The 18,363-nt window shown below is 38.2% G+C and overlaps 2 protein-coding genes across 2 annotated transcripts in view; both read right to left on the minus strand.

The window, feature by feature from the left end:
* Positions 1-417, minus strand: part of LOC136252736 (uncharacterized) — a 28,238-nt gene extending 27,821 nt beyond the window's left edge. The window contains exon 1 of the mRNA XM_066045304.1: positions 293-417. Coding sequence (XP_065901376.1) covers positions 293-335 — 43 coding nt within the window. The 5' untranslated portion in view covers positions 336-417. The remainder of the gene's footprint in view (positions 1-292) is intronic.
* Positions 1-18,363, minus strand: part of LOC136252145 (ubiquitin-like modifier-activating enzyme 1) — a 571,137-nt gene that overhangs the window by 267,459 nt on the left and 285,315 nt on the right. The window lies entirely within an intron of this gene.

Here is an 18,363-nt window from a genome sequence, read left to right on the forward strand (position 1 = left end):
TACTGTAAATTTAGGGTTGCACCATTACGCCAGGTTTTCACAGATTCAGCCATGTTTAAAATGAAAGTTTAAAAACTAGTGAACAAGAGATATCATGATGAATATATGAAAAGTGGGGAAATCCCTATTGGCATTTAAGAGATGGTGGTAACATGCCAATGTAGGATTTACACTTCAATATAGATAAGTATTATGTATATTGTGAGTGTGTGTTTGCGTGTGCGTGCGCAATCGTGTGTGTGCGTGTGCATGCACGTGTGTGTGTGTGTGTGTGGTTACAATCTACTGTAACCTGGTTTTCCAAGTCTGACAATCCCTTTCCTATCCTGATCCATGATATATTGACTTCTCAATTGTACCGATCAGCAAAAGTATATATTATTTGTTCCAGGCTATTCTACATAATAGAAATACTTTACTTAAACAATACCCAAATAAATATGTGCATCATACATTATGGTAGCACTGTATAGTAGGGACCACAAAGGGGTGGGCGTGGCCCATGAAAAAGTATCACTCAAAAACCAGCCTTGATTTTCCCTGACGATGATGAGGCAGTATTGGTTAGGTAAAACTAAGCCCAAACAAGCTCTCAGATCAACTCAAAACACTTTCAACAAGTCAACACGGAATTTAAAAAAAAAAAAAAAAAACATTGAACAGAATTTTCTACTGACTGACTGCCTGACTGACCAAGCGTAACTCAATAATGGCTAAGGCTACTGGCTTGATTTTTTCACTGTTCGACGTTGCTTCAGCCGGACACATGCCTTCTGGCATACTGCAGTAAGTACAATGCATTCTTCATGGACTTACCAGTTTCTTCATTTGTGTCCCATTCATCTTGGCTGACAGCAAAAGGTGTTGATTTGGAGGAAGCATGTGATGGCTTCCCTTTGTAACAGAAATCATCTGTATTTTTCATAGTGGCTACTTCGATTGCAGAAGCACTCTTCGAACAGTTCTTGATTCATAATACTGTGTAACAGGTTGAACATACAGGTACGTAGCTGAAAACGAAGCATAATGGATACTTCACTTTTCAGACGATAATTGGTAGCTGGGGTGTGCGGCGTCATTTCTTTCTTTAGATGCGGTGTGCCTGGGTTCACCTGTCATAATAATTTTATTTTACAAAAGATTAACAAACAAGTACACAAAAAATTGGAATTTTTCAACTAGAGTAGGGACCATAGCACATCGATAAAAAGTACTGAAAAACAAGCTGGAGTAGTGCACGATATTAAATCACAGCAAAGCAATAAAAAGTGTTATATCCCTACTGTGAATTTCCATTGTAGTATCTAGGAATAATAAAACTTTTATTGTTTTACTGTGATTTAATATTGTGCACTACTCCAGCTTATTTCAGTACTTTTATTGATGTGCTGTGGTCCCTACACTAGATGAAAGTTCTAAAATTTTTGTGTACCTGTATAAAAGAGGTCATTCCCAAAGTTCTAGACAGGCATCACTTCAATTAAATATTAATCTAAACTCTTTTTACATATCTGCAGCTACTAAAATGCCTTAAAAATGGAACATCCTTCCAGCTATGGAGCATGAATACTTTAGAGAAAGGATAGCAAAAATTTTATACCACTCCAGCTGTAGCTATATAGGTTTTGTAATGTTTGCTCGTATCTGTGCTTACTTATTAGGTCTGCACAATAAGTAAATTCTAGTTATATCACAGCAGGAGAAGAATATCTTGTCATTGACAATGTCAAAAACAAAGCCAAGGATGAGTGTTAACAATGGATATAACTTACTTATATCCAAGTAAAAAAACTTGAGGTTTCATATACACCTTGCATAAAACTGACACTGCATTTCACACACATTTGGGGATTAATTAATTGACTTTGCAGTTTGCAATTACCTTTTTTGTTAAAAGGCAATAATTAAACACCATACTGGGCTGTAGTGTTTATTTACTTAACTAAAACTAAACTAAAAGTGGTTTTAGTTAGGGCTTTTACTTTTAGTTAAAACTTAAGTTTTTCTGCTTTGTCAAAAGACTAAAACTAAAACTAAAAGTGCTTCAATTTTTACACGGAAACTTATACTAAAACTAAAAATATCATTTACTGTTTACAAATAACTGAAACTAAAACTAAAAGTTCTTGCCAATATACAAATAATTAAAACTAAAAGTACTTACCACCAACAATTATAAAAGTTGTTAATTGTTTAAACTATAACTAAAAGTACCTTGCTATATTGTAGTTACACATATTGCTAATTATTCACTATACACATACTATCTGCCAGTGTATATAAAAGTAACTAAAAGTGTTTTGCTATAAATTAGATATTTAATAATCATTACAAGGATTTAATGCTAAAAAAGTAACTACTGTGTTGTCAAGCAGGACGTAGCTAACTTAAACTATCACAGAGTTTAATAATAAAAGCTCTTTTAAAATTAGTGAAATCATGTGCACTGTATTATACTTGTTCTTTGAAAAAAAATCATGTAGGTAGGCTGCTGCATTCATCATCATCATTATTACATAAACCAAACATGGTGGGTTGCATCAAATTATTGAAGGGTGGTATGCACTGACTGCTACATCGGTCTTCATATTTACTACAATTGTTTTGGCACTTGCTACAGTGAATCATTTTGATTTTGGTACCTTAGTATATTCTGTTGGTCTTGCATGTCTATCTTGGCACCTTAATTGTCACATTGTGTATCTTGTATTTTCAGAAACATTCAGAATATGTTTTGCTGCAACAAACAAGCAAACTTATTATGCTTTTAAATTTGCAGGTGTGTAATTTTTATCACTCAATAGTCAATAATAACACAAACACTGTTTTCCATGTGGCACTTGTCCGCCACTGTCTAGTGACGGTGGTTGTTTTAGTAAGTTGTGCAGGGTTCCACAGTTCTCCTATATTTGATACCATAGGAATTTCTAACTTCATCCTACCAATCCTAATGAAACCCTGCACTATCACACCTCAAGCTAATTGGAGGCACCTCATGGAATGGGGCAAAAGTCTACCCCATGAGACTTGCATGTGGGTGCATATTAGGGCTGAAACGATCATGGGTTTTTAGTATTTGAGTACTCTTTACTGTTAACGATCGAGTACTCACGAATACTCGCAATTTAATATAGCTAGTCACACGTGCATGCATGTTTACACTTTACATTACTTTATTCACTTTAGCAACTGACCACAAAGCAATGAAGATCTACAATTATTACCCAAATAATTACACATATTTTCAATTTGTTGTATTGTATAAACTTTTAAAAGAATTTTTATAATTATAAAGTTAAAAATATTTGCAAATGACAAGTAAAAGCAGTACTTGTATACCAACAATGTCAGTTCACTCAGATACATAATTTGTTGGTGCATGTATGATCTGGATCACTGGGAATTAAGATTTAAGAAACATCTTTCAAAGTCAAGCAGGTTAAAATCGACTTCCACTGAGGTTTTTATTTAAGAAAATAATCATGTCGGCATTTTCTGTAGTCAGACTGCTTCGTTGCTTGTTTATAACAAGACCTGCTGTAGAAAATATCCTTTCAGCAGGCACAGATGTTGGTGGTACACATAAGTATCGTCTAGCCAAAACTGTTACTTGAGGAAAACGTCCACCATTAATTTTCCACCAATCTAGGCAACAGTTTCCAGGCTCATCACACTTCAAAGGAGGCTCTGTTAGGTATCTATTCACCTGCACTTCAGCATCATTTACATTATTTGTATCATTGTTATCACTCTCCAGCAAGAATGCTACACACTTGGAGGTTTTTCTGTATTCACAGGGGTATCATGTTCACCAACTCCTTCATCTTCACCATGGCTCTGTTCAGCATCATCTTCATTGTCTTCTGAATCTGCTTCTAGTTCTTAAACTTTCTGTTTAAGCCTGTCAACAACAGCAGATCGTTGGTCTTCATTCAAAAACTTCAGCTGAAGGTATCTTGGGTCAAGCGCAGAGGATAATATCACTACTTTGGTTACAATGTCTGACCCAGCTGGATTAAATCGTCTTGATCTCTGTTGTAACCGTTTGTTTAAATCTCTTTACAGTTGGTACATCACCACTGGTAGTAATCAAATGCTTTTTAAGGAGACCATTAACAACAGGGTAAACCAGCAACATTGCCACTACCTTGGCCTCACAAAGTTCTGTTGTGGCCACCTGCAAAGCCTTCAAAATCTTCACCATTTGTCCCATCATCACCCACTGATCATCTTTTAGGTACAAGTGCTTATAATCAGTGCTACTCACAGTATCATCAAATAACACAGCGTATACAGCCCACCTCTGCTCTTCAAGGCGCTCAAACATCTGGTAAGTGGAGTTCCACCTTGTGGTAACATCTTGGATAAGGTGGTGTTCAGGTACATTAGTTTGTTTCTGCTTTTGCTTTAAAGCTGCCATGGCATTACTGCTGTGTTTAAAGTGCCCTACCAACTTTCTTGCAGCAGCTGCCAGCCGAGTAAGTACACTGTCTGACAAACCACTGTTGATTGCCAGCTGCAATGTGTGACCAAAACAACTGACATCATCCCACCCCACCTCTTCAACAGCCACTGTTATGTTTGCCACATTGTCATGAACGATTGCTACAATGTGATCATCAGGTATATTCCATTCTTTTGCAACAGTTTGAAGCCTGCTTGCAATATTAACGCCAGTATGTCGTTCAGGCATTTCATGAGTCTGGAGCACTTGACTGACTATCCTCCAGTTATCATCGATATAATGTGCTGTAACTGTAAGGTAAGCTTCGGTGGCATTACTAGTCCACAAATCAGTCGTCAGTGCTAGGTACTGTGACTCCAACTCCTTGCACAATTGCTCTTTAACATTGAGATACATTCGACGAATCACAGAACTGATGTGTGTACGTGACGGTATAGAATAATTAGGTTCAACCAATCCTAAAAGGTTTTGAAACCCACTTCCATCAACTGTTGAAACTGGCCGCATGTCACGTACGATAAACTCAGCAATCCTATTTGTTAGCTTTGCTGCGTAGTCTGGTGAGCAACACCGATTAAAGGAAACAATATTGGTTTGTCGCTTGTGACTACTGCTACTATCTTCACCAATCACGGTCTTGTATTCTAAGGCATGTTTAAATCGCAAATGGTTGAAGAGGTTTGTGGTTCCACCAGTGTACGCTAACTGGACATCGTCACAAAGAGTACAGCTGGCTTTTTTAATGGTTTCACCATCCTTTAAGATATCTGTCAACTCGAAGTATTCCCATATAGGGCTGCTTCTCTTTCGCTTCACCATACATGTAAACGATATCAATAATTTCGTACGAAATGTGATACAGCTCACGTGATCTTCGTGAATACTTGAGTACTGAATTTACTATCCGAGTACAAAATCCATTAGCGAGTATTCGAGTACTCGCTGTATTCGTTTCAGCCCTAGTGCATATCCTCCCCCACCCTGACATGTATCTTTTATTTATTTACTATTTATTAATTTAGCTTATGATTTTTGTTTGTTTTATTATTATTTGCACTGCTTATATATTTGCAATATATACACATATTTTGAATGCAGTCTCCTAGATCTAGGGGTAGGCTTTGGGCGGTGACAAACTTTTTCCAACTTACCATGTAGTCATCTGTGCACTCTTTTCTGATGCATGCTTGTGAGAGTTATCCTGAGTATAATGGAGTTATCCTGATTATGATGCTCACTGTTTCCTGCCTACTTTGCATTGTGGAACCCGTTTACCCTATTGCATCTACCTGGTCATTAACTACAAGCTGTCAGTAAGTGACATTATTGCATACCTCCCAACATTAACCTTGTTTAAACTCCATTTAAATACATCACTGCAACTAACATTTAAACTGACTTACGTATTTGCATCTAAATCCAAAAGCCATGTGGATATACATGCAGCAGTGATACTTTTGGCCAGAAAAGACCAAATGATCATATTTAGTACTATGGTATTTGTTTTATATGGTACCGTATGGATAACTGAAACTAAAACTCTTGAAATCTAAGATCTAAAACTACAACTAAAATGTAATGAAGATGGCAACTAAAACTAAAACTATAACTAAAAAATTTTCTATCTACAGCTATAACTAGAACTAAAAGTCAAATGCATTACTAAAACAACACTACTGGGCTGTACAATTCCAGTAAATTCTTTGAAGTATGGAAGTACAATTATTAGCTGTATGGGATAGCCAATGACCAGGGATTCTTGTAAATTGTCTCAAAAGTCCATAAATCCAGAAATCTGGAATCACAAAGCCAGTTAATTTTGTTTGCATCCATTCACAATGGGTGCAAGTGGATATAACTAGTCACTGCAGCTAAATTCACATAATGTGTGACAGGATTTGTGAAAAAGGGCTTCCACACACATCAACTTTGATTATTCATAACTTCAGATTAGAAAATGTTATTTACTTGAAATTTGGTCAGTAGTGAACACCAACACAGCTTAATGGTAGAAAATTTCAGGTTTATTATATAGTTATACAACAGGCATGAGTGCTCTGCCTGATATAAATGCACAAGCCTGAGGGCCATTAGGCCCGAAGGTGAGTGTATTTATTCAGGCAGAGCACAAGTGCACGTTGTATAACTGCTATGTACCTCTCACCTAATAGGTGGAAAGATCCAACGCTACAGCTACATTTCTTTTATAAGGTAGAATGCCGATATCGATTGTGGCACTCTAAAACTAACAACATTATTATGTATCAAGCATGGCCTTGACCATACAATCACATGGCAACGCCACAATCGATTGTTATGGTGAGTTTCAATTAGAATAATATTATTTTAAAAAGCGATTTGTCAAGGTGGAAGCTTCGATCAAACTAGTAAGGTATGTAACTATGTTTATATATATGTAAATAGAGTTTTACCTACCGTGTTTGCCTCTTTGGTCGCCATTGGCTGCTTTTAGATCGCATGTATAACGTAGTAGTGACGTTCCCTGTATGGCCCCACAATCGAATTATGCATGTTAGGCTATATAAGAATTCGAGTAAACAGTGTAGCACCTTGCCACCTATTAGGTGAGGTGTCGTAGCAGCCTTAGCCGCCGGAATTTGTGCAATGTAACACAAAACCGCAGCCAGTGCAATATAATATATTGTACTGCGGTCAGTGCATTATAAGTTATAATGCACTTGCTGCGGTTAGTGCAGCAGTGCTATATACGAATTATAGCACTCGCGGCACCTTTAAACTGCCCATGCAGAGTGGTACATAATATATTTCTTGAATACTTATCATTTGCCCCTGAAGAATTTTAAAGGAGAATGCATGCAACTCTACATGGTCTACATGGAGTGGAGGTTATCGCAGATGACAACCTCGTTTTTGGTTGTGGCAATACAGACGAAGAGTGCCAGGGAGATCATGATGCCAACTTGAATCAATTACTTCAATGAGTATGAGAAACAAAGCTGAAAATCAATAAATAGAAACATAAACTGTCTTCAGAAGTTTCTTATATGGGACATCACTTGACTAATAATGGCTTCTGTCCAACAAAATCCATTAAAGAAAAGCCTAGCAAGAGGGCAGTAGAGTGCTTTTTAGGGCAGAGTAAGAATCAGCATTTCAGTCACTATGATCACAAAGGCTCCAGTTCTGAAGTTTTATGATGTGAATGATGAAACCATGATATTCAGAAAGGGCTTTGGGAGCCACACATCTGCAACATGGGAAACCTGTTGCCTTTGTATCACACTTGTTAACAAGGACAATATAACACTTTGAGTGTGTATTTCTGTAGCCACAGTAACATCTGCCGTAGTTGTGTAGGTGTGTTGTAGATTGTCTTGCTAAAAATTTGCACTAAACGTCTGTGGTCAGTATGTATGGTTGTTTGTTGTCAGCCATGAATATACTTGTTCAAACACAAACACAATGGCCAGGCACTCTTTTTCTATTTGTGCATACTTCTGTTCAGCTATGAGAAATAAATGTACATTGCTGACATGCTTAGTGGGGCATATTTACATGAACAGATCCCATCACACAGAGTAGAATGTGAAAATTTTCAATTACATCAGGAAAACAGGCTATACAAAGAAATTTCAGAAACTGACCCAGCCAAGTATGTGAGACTCAGTGAGAATAGATTAACTAACTTTAGAAAAGTCCTTAAGGATGACACACTCAAGGAGCTTACCAAAGTCATCCACAAAATTTGGATGGACAGAACTCAAGCAGGACATACAACCCTCTATTAGAACTCATTGGCCTTACAGATCGATGAACTGGTACTTGACAATAACATTATCTCTAAAGGAGCAAAGATTGTAGTCCCTAAACGTATGTGCTCTTTCATGCTGCAAAGAACACACCTGAGTCACCAAGGGCCAGAGATGAGCAAGGGATATCATATTCTGGCTTGGTATAGCAAGTGAAATTCAGCACCTAGCAAGCCAATGTTCCACATGCAATGATCATGTGACTAGACAACAAAGAGAACCACCAAAAATACCAACTACACCATGGACTATTGTAGCACAAGACCACTTTATGTTTGCAGGCAAGTCATACCTGATCACCATCGACTATTGTGATTTTGGTAGTTAGATAGGTAGTTTGGATTAGACCTACAGGTGTTGAATTAGAGAGGCTTCACTGTAGTACTGTAGTTATGCTTAGTATGATTTTGCATTAATATACTGAGTTGTCATTTTATAGGGTGGTTATTATTTTTCAGTGATAGATACTAAACATTTGTGATTTTGCAATAGCGAGTACTATACTAGGAATCCAAATAGTCTACAGCAAAAAATATAATATGCAAATGAACTTACAAAACACAAGCAATTGTCTTTGCTATGATGATTCAATAAAAATTAGAACCCAGAAAGTCAGTTGAAATGCGTTTATTCAAAAAAAGAATCAAGTTTTAATTGTGAATCAAGTTTTTTTTTTCTTCTTTGTGAATCAAGTTTCAATTTGCGAAACTCATACAATATGGACCTTGTACATAAACCCATCAGGCAGAATAGTGACCTGGGCATGTAACACTTGGTAGTTCACTCACTTATCTGTAACCCTAAGTATCATGCCTATTAAACATGGTAAATTGTCATACAGAATCATACAGTATGGCAGTATTATATCATATTACAATATTATTAGGGATCATGAAGAACTGGACTTTTCCAGCCAAAAATATCACCCTAAAATCAGCCTCAATTTCCCTCCATGGCAGCTTGGCAGTATTGGTTAGGCACAGCCAAACCCAAAAATGTCATCAGAGCAACCCCAAACCCTTCCAAAAAGTTGCTATAATTTTTTTTTTAATTTTATGATGACTGACTAGCTAACTACGTAACTGATGCCTCCAGCCAAGCATAACTCGACAATGGATAAAACTACAGGCTTGATTTCTTTACTGTTTGACATCGCTTTGTCCCGAGATGTGACTTTTTGCCAACCACAGTATGTACAATACACTTGCTCCAGGTTTTTTACTGACAACGCAAGGTGTCGATTCACGATGGTGCAATGCAGCTTCCCTGTGGCTGTGTTGGTATCTTGCCTGTATTTTTAGTAGTGACTGGAATGATTGTAGAGATGCTCCTCATACTGTTCTTCGTTTGTAACACTGTGTAACAGGTGAGGATTTTTTGTCAGTTCAAACATTGCGTACTCTGTGCTCCATGGATAATAATGCAGTAAGAATATGCATACGTATGTTCAAACGGACAGAAAATCCTCAGTAGGTGAAAGTGAGTGTAATGGCTACTGCTCAATTTCGAGTAGTTGGAGCTCACGAATCGTCCATATTTTTCTTGGCGACTGGATTGTTTGCAGAGGTGCTTTTCCTACTGTTCTTTTGCTGTATAACGGATGAACATAGCTGAAAGTGAAGCGTAATGGCTACTTCACTTTCAAGCCAGTATTTGACTGCTGAGGCATGTGTCCAGATGAAACCATTAACTCTGGTGCCATCTTTTCTTTTTGATGCAGTATGCATGGATTCACCAGTCATAATAATAAATTGCTGAGAGTGTAAACGATCAATAGCAGAAGACGCCAGCTCCTGGATGACACAATGACCTGCCTATCTTTAAGGTCTATTTACCTAACCACGACACCCAAAAGGACAATTCCCATGAAGACTTAACAGAGTGAGCAACAAAGCCACCCTTGGAAAGAGAATTCTAATAAACTGACTAGAAACCTTAGTTTTATCAGCTTGCGCTAAGCAAATGCCATCATCCACGTATACGACCACCTTTTTTACTATGACCCCTCCAATATTTGACCAATGGTCAGAGAAGTTTGGTAAAAAATGGCAAGTGGAAACAACAAATAGGAAGGACATTAAACACAAAGTATGACTGAGTCCCCTCTAAAGGTAATGCAAAGCTCAAATACCACCAGCAGTTCAGGTGGATATCTAACCAGATTTTAAAATCAAATGTGAAGCGATATCTCCTTTATCAAATAACAACAGTGTTGTATGAAGGTCCTTATACTTACAACTCTGCTTCCAAAGGAAGTGATTGAGATATCTAAGGTTTATTCCATCAACAACTGATAAGGGACTATATATAAAAGGCTGGGAGACAACCTGAGCAATGCAATTACCCACTATCAGTTCCTTAATAGTCTGGGTGACAAAATCATGCTGGGAAAACCAGAAACGTGATTATGGACAAATATATGCAGTTTGGTCAGAATATAAGGCAAATTACTTATCGACTCTGTATAGCATGACTCTAGCACGACTCACACAATGTAATATCACTACTAACACAATCATTATTCAAATGATACAGTTTGTCAACTCAGCCAACTGCTGGGGCAATTCTTCCTGTAGTGCCTTAACTCCCCACATTAAAAACTGATACTTGCCCCTGGGCGCAACATACAACTTCCTGCTGTGGATACATAGACTAGTGGTGGGTGGGGTGGAATTAGATACTGCACTGGCCTCCGTCCAGGAAAATAAGCTTATCCTCCACACATAGAGCTGACAAAAGGTTTTCTGTGCTTCTTGCACTGTATGGCAGCCTTCCTTTCAGTGGCCCTTTCTGCTTTCTCAATCTTACTTTCATCATCAGAATTGTCAGCCAGTTCATTGGCATCATATTTAGCAACTACTGACCAGCTAAAGTTTGAATGATACACAAGACAAATGACTTTCTGCTTAGCTTTCAAAAGACAGCTGCCTTCTTTAATGGCTGCCGTAGCCTGCAGTAGAGCCTATGAGGTTGCCTAGATGCTTCCTCCAACCTCACATGGGTGGTTATAAGGTGCTCCTGGAGTTCCTATAATGATGCTTACTGACTTTGTTCTGAAAACTCAGCTCAGCAGAAAGAGATAGGCTTTTTCAACGGCGTGCTCGGCTGCTTCCTCCTGGTCCTTCCTGAATTCCGAGCAAATGTCCTCAATGGAGTGCTGCATAGCAGCCTGCAAAGTGGTCACCATTTGCACAACTCTGTCTAACTTGGCATTGGTACCTAGAATGGAGGAAGTTCCAGCCACTGTCACAATAGAAGCGTCAGACTGAGAACCAAAGACAGAACCATTGTGATAGGAGGGTTAACAACTGCCACTTCCAGACATACTGTAGTGAGAAAGCTGAAAACAGAATAACTTACTTAATAAGCAGCCTAGATAAGCCTTAGTAACCCAAGTGCCACTATTTCAACTAGCCTGCCCCACATGCTCACTGCAGTAACACAAAGAGAGTATTTTCCATCCAATACAGGAAATTACATTGTCTTTGGAACTGACTGTATGCGTGAGTTGAGCGTGCGCATGATTTGTATACAAGACGTTGGAGGGAATAATCATCTCAGTTAGAGGTGTACCGATAGAGAAATTTTAAACAATTCCGATATACCACGCCTAAATGCCGATACCGATCCGATATAACCGATACTGTCATAATGAAAAAGATCTGTAAATACAGTTGAATGGTTTATTGTATTATTTTATTATCTCTTATTGTTGTATTGTTAATGACACTTGACACTTTACACGAATTACGCTGTTCTGTGTTTTTATAGGTTCAAGTATGTTCCATCAAAAGTAAGTTACGCTTTGAGAAAGTGAGCACCTCTAATCTTTCTGCCAACAAACATCGTCTCCTATTGCTGTCAATGATTCCAGCATCACTAAATAAAGACTCGGAGGTAACTGAGGATGGAGGGGAAGACAAATATTTTCTAGCCAATGCTGCTAATACAGGATAGCATTGTTCATTGCTCTTCCAATACTCAATGGGGTTCTTAAAAAGATTACTTTTGGGGTTATCTATGACAGGTTCATGTATGTAGTCATCGATCATAGCTGACATTTTATCCTTAAAGTTTATAGTAGGTGTTGAGCCTAGTACCTTGGCACGTTTTTGCCCTTTTTTTTAGTAGGCTCCATAGAAGTACTAGTAGTAGATTGTATAGAATCAGATTCAGAAGATCTTAGCTGTGAATTGTATGGCCCATTTGATGGATTGCTCTGTCCCTGATCTTCATCATCTCGTTGTTCAATTGGTATCTCAGAATCTGATTAACATACCTGTATCAATCGATCAATAGCAGACTGAGTTGCTTCTTCGTCATAAAACTTATTTTTAAACCTTGGATCAAGTAGGGTAGCAAGAAGGTAAGTATCATTAGAGTAGACCTGCTCAAATCGAGAGTCATGTGATGACAATATTTCATCTTTGGTAGTTAGGATGCCCCTAAACTTGTCTGCAGTCTCCGGTTCACTTAAGTCCAGCTCCATCTTTAAAATCTCTAGTAATGGTATGACCTGTGACACCATAGCTCCCTTAGCACTGAATTCCTTAGTAATACGTTGCATGGGCTCCAACAATTTGACATTTTTTTCAGCTAGTTGCCACTCATTAGAACTTAGGTGATATGGCAGCTCAAAGTCAGCATCATATAAGGTGACAGCTTTTCTCTGTTCAACTAGACAATCAAGCATGTAGTATGTTGAATCCCATCGGGTGGGTTCATCTTGTATAAGCTTGTGATCAGATAAGTTGACGTTGAATGGCCTGTAACCTTTCCACTGCTAAATATGAATGTTTATAGTGACCAACAATCTTCCAGCATCTTGACAACATGTCAGATACAGAGCGTAGAGCCAAAATACACACTTTAATAACTAACTGAAGGGTATGGATTGCACAACCAATTGCTGCAAGGCCACACTGCTCAATACCTACTACCATATTGGCAGCATTGTCACGCACAACAGTGTGTACTCTGGATTGTGGAATAATCCAAGAGTCTAAAAGCTTTGTGATCATTTCTGATATAGCAGTTGCTGTGTGCGATCCAACAAGGGGCACACTTGAAGGACGTGCCTTCTCGTATGAAGGTAATGGGGTTAATGTAGTGAGCTGTCCAACTGATAAAAGAATCCCCTCCAGCATCCCTTGTCCATATATCTGTTGTAAAGCTTATTGGGAAGCTATCTCCACCTGAGTGAATATCTTTCATCAGCTGCGCCTTGATTGCAGAAAACATTTCTGGGATTATCTTTTCTGCAAAATACTTTCTTGATGGGACTGTATATAATGGGCACACATTACTCAAAAGACGCAGGAAACCGATATCTTCTACAATTGAAAAGGGTTGAGAGTCCATCACTATCATTTCTGCAATCCATTGTGTCACTTTCTTATGCTGTGGGTGGTCATAACTCCATGAATCCTTTCGTTTCCTTTACTTCAGCCAGTGTAAGTTGCCGCGCGTCAGTTTTCCGTCGCTTTACCTTGTATTCTTCAGTTTTTTTTATCAGCTTCTTCTTGTTGTTTCACTTCTAATTCTTCATACTTATCGATGTGAACTCGCTGTAAATTATATCGCAAGTTACTCGTGTTAAAATTCTTAGTAGTCGTTCCTCCACGACTAATACACTCGCCGCAAGTTCCACACACAGCTTTTCTAGAATCGTTTGGATTAACAGTGAAGTAATCCCAGATAAGGCTTCTTTTCTTGGACATTCTTCGACCACGTGTGAACTCTTCAATTATACAAAGAAAAAAGTTTATCGCGTGCACCCTACACATAATTATATCAGTATATTGGATCGGTTTTTAGCATGATATCGGTTATTTCGATATGAGTAAAAGTCTTCATATTGGTCACCGATACAATATATATCGGTATATCGGTACACCTCTAATCTCAGTGACAATTAGAGCTGTGAAACTTAACCAGTAAACCGGTTAACTAATTGGTTTTTTTTTATTTTGCAGTATTCGATCAAATATTAGGTGGCAATCTGAGCAACACATTTATTGTTTCAAGATGGCGGAGGAGAATGAAGCCACTTGTGCACTTTCTCGGAATTAATTGTTTATACTGTCCGGAAGAGTTTCTCCTGTATGGAAACATTTTGGATACAAGAAAGATTCTACTGGTAACCTAGTGAAAGGACTTCACACATATTGCAAGTTATGTTTTCAGTTGGTTGCTCATGGCGGAGGCACAGCTAATCTAAGAAGTCATCTTTGTCTTAACCATCTGTCAGAGTACTCTAAACTGTTAACTGACAAAAAGGCTGATGAAAATATGCAGCCAAGAATTCGCATGTCCAGCAGCTACTGTGGCAAGACTCACAGCTAGTTCTCATCACATGAAAGTGTTGACAGAGGCGGTAACTGATTTCATTGTTAGAGACATGTGCCCTATAAATACTGTAGATGGTGAGGGATTCATAAACTTGCAGAACGACACTATACTGTACCGTGTAGGAAAACTATCAGTTTAGTCAACCAGAAATTTTTGTCAGTGAAAAATCAGACAAAAGTTCAACTTACAAAGCAGAGTTATTTATCTCTTACGACTGATATGCGGACCTCTCATCTGGCCATGGGTATATTTCACTTACTGAGCACTACATTACTGCAGACTTTGAAATGAAGCATAAAAATCTTACTACATGCCAGTTACCTAGAACACATGATCACACCAACATTGCTGCTGCTCCCAGAAACCTGGCTGATGAGTGGGAAATTGATTTGGATGACCAGGTAACTTGTTTACAACATGCAGACAATGGTTCCAATATTGTTAAAGTGTTGAGGGAGGATTTAGAGAAGATGCACATTCCTTGTGCTGGTCATACACTCAATTTATCTGTTGAAGCAGCATTTAAGAAAAGATCCCTTGTTACTGCTATAGCTTGTTGCCGTAAAGTAGTTACTCATTTTCATCGGTCAAGATTGCATTGTAAGGCACTAATAGAAAAGCAGAAACTACTGGAATTGCCAGAACACTATCTGATCCAAGATGTATCCACTAGGTGGAACTCCATGCAATACATGATCAAGAGGGCATGTGAACAACAACCAGCAATAGCAGCAGTATTTCAGAGAAGAGGCCTGACCCACTTAGAGCTCAGTTCTACTGAATGGAGGCTTTTAGAAGATGTGACAGAAGTGTTGGAACCATAAAAAGATGTCACAACTTAACTCAGTTCCAATCGTGAGTATTATCCTACTATATCCTCCCTAGGGCTACTTTATGTTGCCATTCAAGAGAAGCTCCTTGTGTTTGAATAAGCTTTTTGGATCCTAGATTCAAGACTTCAGCACATTTATCAAGGAGCCAGCAAGAAGAGGTTATTAAAGATCACTGTAAAGTGCTAATAATAATAATTATACAACCAAGTACTAAGAATAATACGAAATGCGGTTAAAATTATGTCATAAATAATGAATGAATAAATATATAAATAATGTTTGAGAAAACTACGAGGCATAGAGACATGAACTAAGCGGGGATAGATTCACCTGTGAATGAAGGCACAACCGTATAATAAGTATGCCTGTTCGTGCTGATGACTTTACCGTACGTGTAATTCTATATAACGCCCAGCACCACACCCTTGTTTAATTACAGATTGCTCGAAACCTCCACAGAGTGACTACAGCAGAGCCAGAGGCCACCTTACACGTAAACAACAACATTACAAGTATGTTTAAATGTTTGCAACTGTGTATTTTGTATGCAGGATATGCGCTCCAGGCGTCATGCAGTGAACAACCAGCTGATGACCAGTTGGGATACCAGCTGATGGCTGGTAAACAACCAGCTGGAACAACAAGGTAATGAGTAATGTAATACTTGTACCAGTAGTTGTATTATACATCTTCATCCTTCATCTGGCTTGCTAGCGGCTGGAATTATTTTCCACTCGGCTTAACTACTACTCTACTGTGAGTCTGTAACAGCTAAACAAGAAGCCAATGCAGTACTGCATATACAACAATGTGTAACTATCTTCTGTATGTTGTGCATGGCTGTATGCATAATATTATAGACTGTGATCACTGTGCCAATGCCACACCGCTGATATACTGGCACATCACCAGTGGCCTCTAGTTACAACAGAGTATGTTGTGCCATATTGGCTTGATTGGGATCAATTGTTAATTGTGCCTTCACCACGTCCCTTGTTCTGCATAGCCTCACTTCACTGCTGAGTCATCTTGAGAGACAGTCACGTCACACCTACAATATATAGTTACTTTTAATATAGCTAACTTAACTTGGTTTTTGTGTAGGTTGTGTTTTAGTATTGTGGTTTTCTGATGCCAGTTAAACTCCCTTGCCTGTGTACGTATGCATATGTATCATTTCCACCGGTACACACACACTGCTCTGAGTGCTACCTATGGCACTGTTTATACTTGCCCAATGGGTAGGTTGCAACGTTGGTGTATGTACTTGGTTGTATGTGACGTGGTCCTAGTAATAATAATAATATATTTGATGAGTTGGTGGTATATGTTTCTAAGATGTTGCAGTCACTGAAGTCAAAGAAGCAGAAACAGATGTCACAAAAGAAAGCACTCCTTGCAAGAAACCAAGGCTGACATTATTAGAAGAATTGCTTGGTAAGCGATTTGAATATAAATCTGCTGGAATAGCTGCTGTATCAAGGAGTGAGATTGTGTAGACTGAGATAAGTCATTATAAGGGAATACCAGCCATTGGTCTGAGGGACAAGTCACTGCAATGAATAAACATGTCCTGCCAAACCTAGCTAAACTGGTCCAGAAATACTAGATATTTTGTACTTACATATCTATTCACTCAAAAAACAAATTTCAGATTTGCAAGTACCATGAGAAAGAGCAAGTCTTGGCGAACAGGATGGTACCAAATAAAGCTTAGTACACGAAAACTCTGTCACAATAAAGGAACAAAACCATATCATTTGCAATACATTTCCAATGGGCACTTCGATGACTCTAACAAATCTTGTGACATGTTCGGATTATGCGGATTCGCAGCTACGCTCTTTTAGTTTATTCGTGAGTGATTTCAACAAGCCATAGTGAGCACTTATAGTGTAAACTATCACTCTTTAAAATCATGGCAAAGTTGGAGGTTAAATATGTGCATGATTCTGAGTGAAATTATTGCTCTGATTTGGCATGTTGGCTAGTTCTGACTAGTAACACACAGCAAGGCTGTAACTATAAATCACTCTTTAGAAGCAATACAGAGCTTTAAAAAGAATTTATTAAAGAAGTTCTGCATGCGTACTAAAGTTCTAATGTTCCAGTACACCTGTCATGGATATACTATACACAGCATAGACAGCCTGTGATGACTCATTTAAGCAGAAATGTCTCTCAAGACCTACAAAGGTGAAAAAAAACAGCAACAGTAAAGCCTTTAATCGATGAAATATAGCAAGTTAAAATAATTGCAGCTGCTGAATTACTTTGATCTTAATTGGACTAATCACCTGCAGCTGGCTTCAAATTAATTCTGTTTTTGAGCCAAACTTCCTTATATGTTTTTGACTTTTTGTAGGCCACATTGTAAAACTCTATTACTGGCTTTATTCTTGTGTACTTGGTTTTGTAATGTGGTTGTGCCTATAACAATAACATTTGATGTATGGTTGGTTTTCTAAGCAAATTCTGTTATCAAGCAAAAGACTGAGGAAATCAGGCAGTTAAGCGGATAACCGGCAGTTATGGGTCCAGTAACTGCTTATGACTTCTCTAGCAATTTCACAGCCCTAGTGATGATCCATCTAGCTAATAATAACCTCAGCAACACAAATGTCTTATGAAAGAATCACAATGTACTGATGTTGGAGAATAGTATGGTAGGTTTAAAGTATACTCAAAAAAGGGTGGCTGATAATTAGAGAACTGACAAGTAAGAATAGCGAGTTTATTTCTAACAACAGGGAGCAAGCCATATCCAAGTATCTAGTACAGAGAAACATCAGAGCCTCCAGCCTTGGATCTTTCTTGGGAGTGAGACTTTTCACAAGGTGAACAGTGGAGATGCAGTCCTCTTCAGCTGCAACCATAAAGTTATATTATAACTAGTACTTTAGGATTTCATGACATTATAATA

Source organism: Dysidea avara, chromosome 4 (assembly GCF_963678975.1).
Source record: "Dysidea avara chromosome 4, odDysAvar1.4, whole genome shotgun sequence".
NCBI lineage: Eukaryota > Metazoa > Porifera > Demospongiae > Dictyoceratida > Dysideidae > Dysidea > Dysidea avara.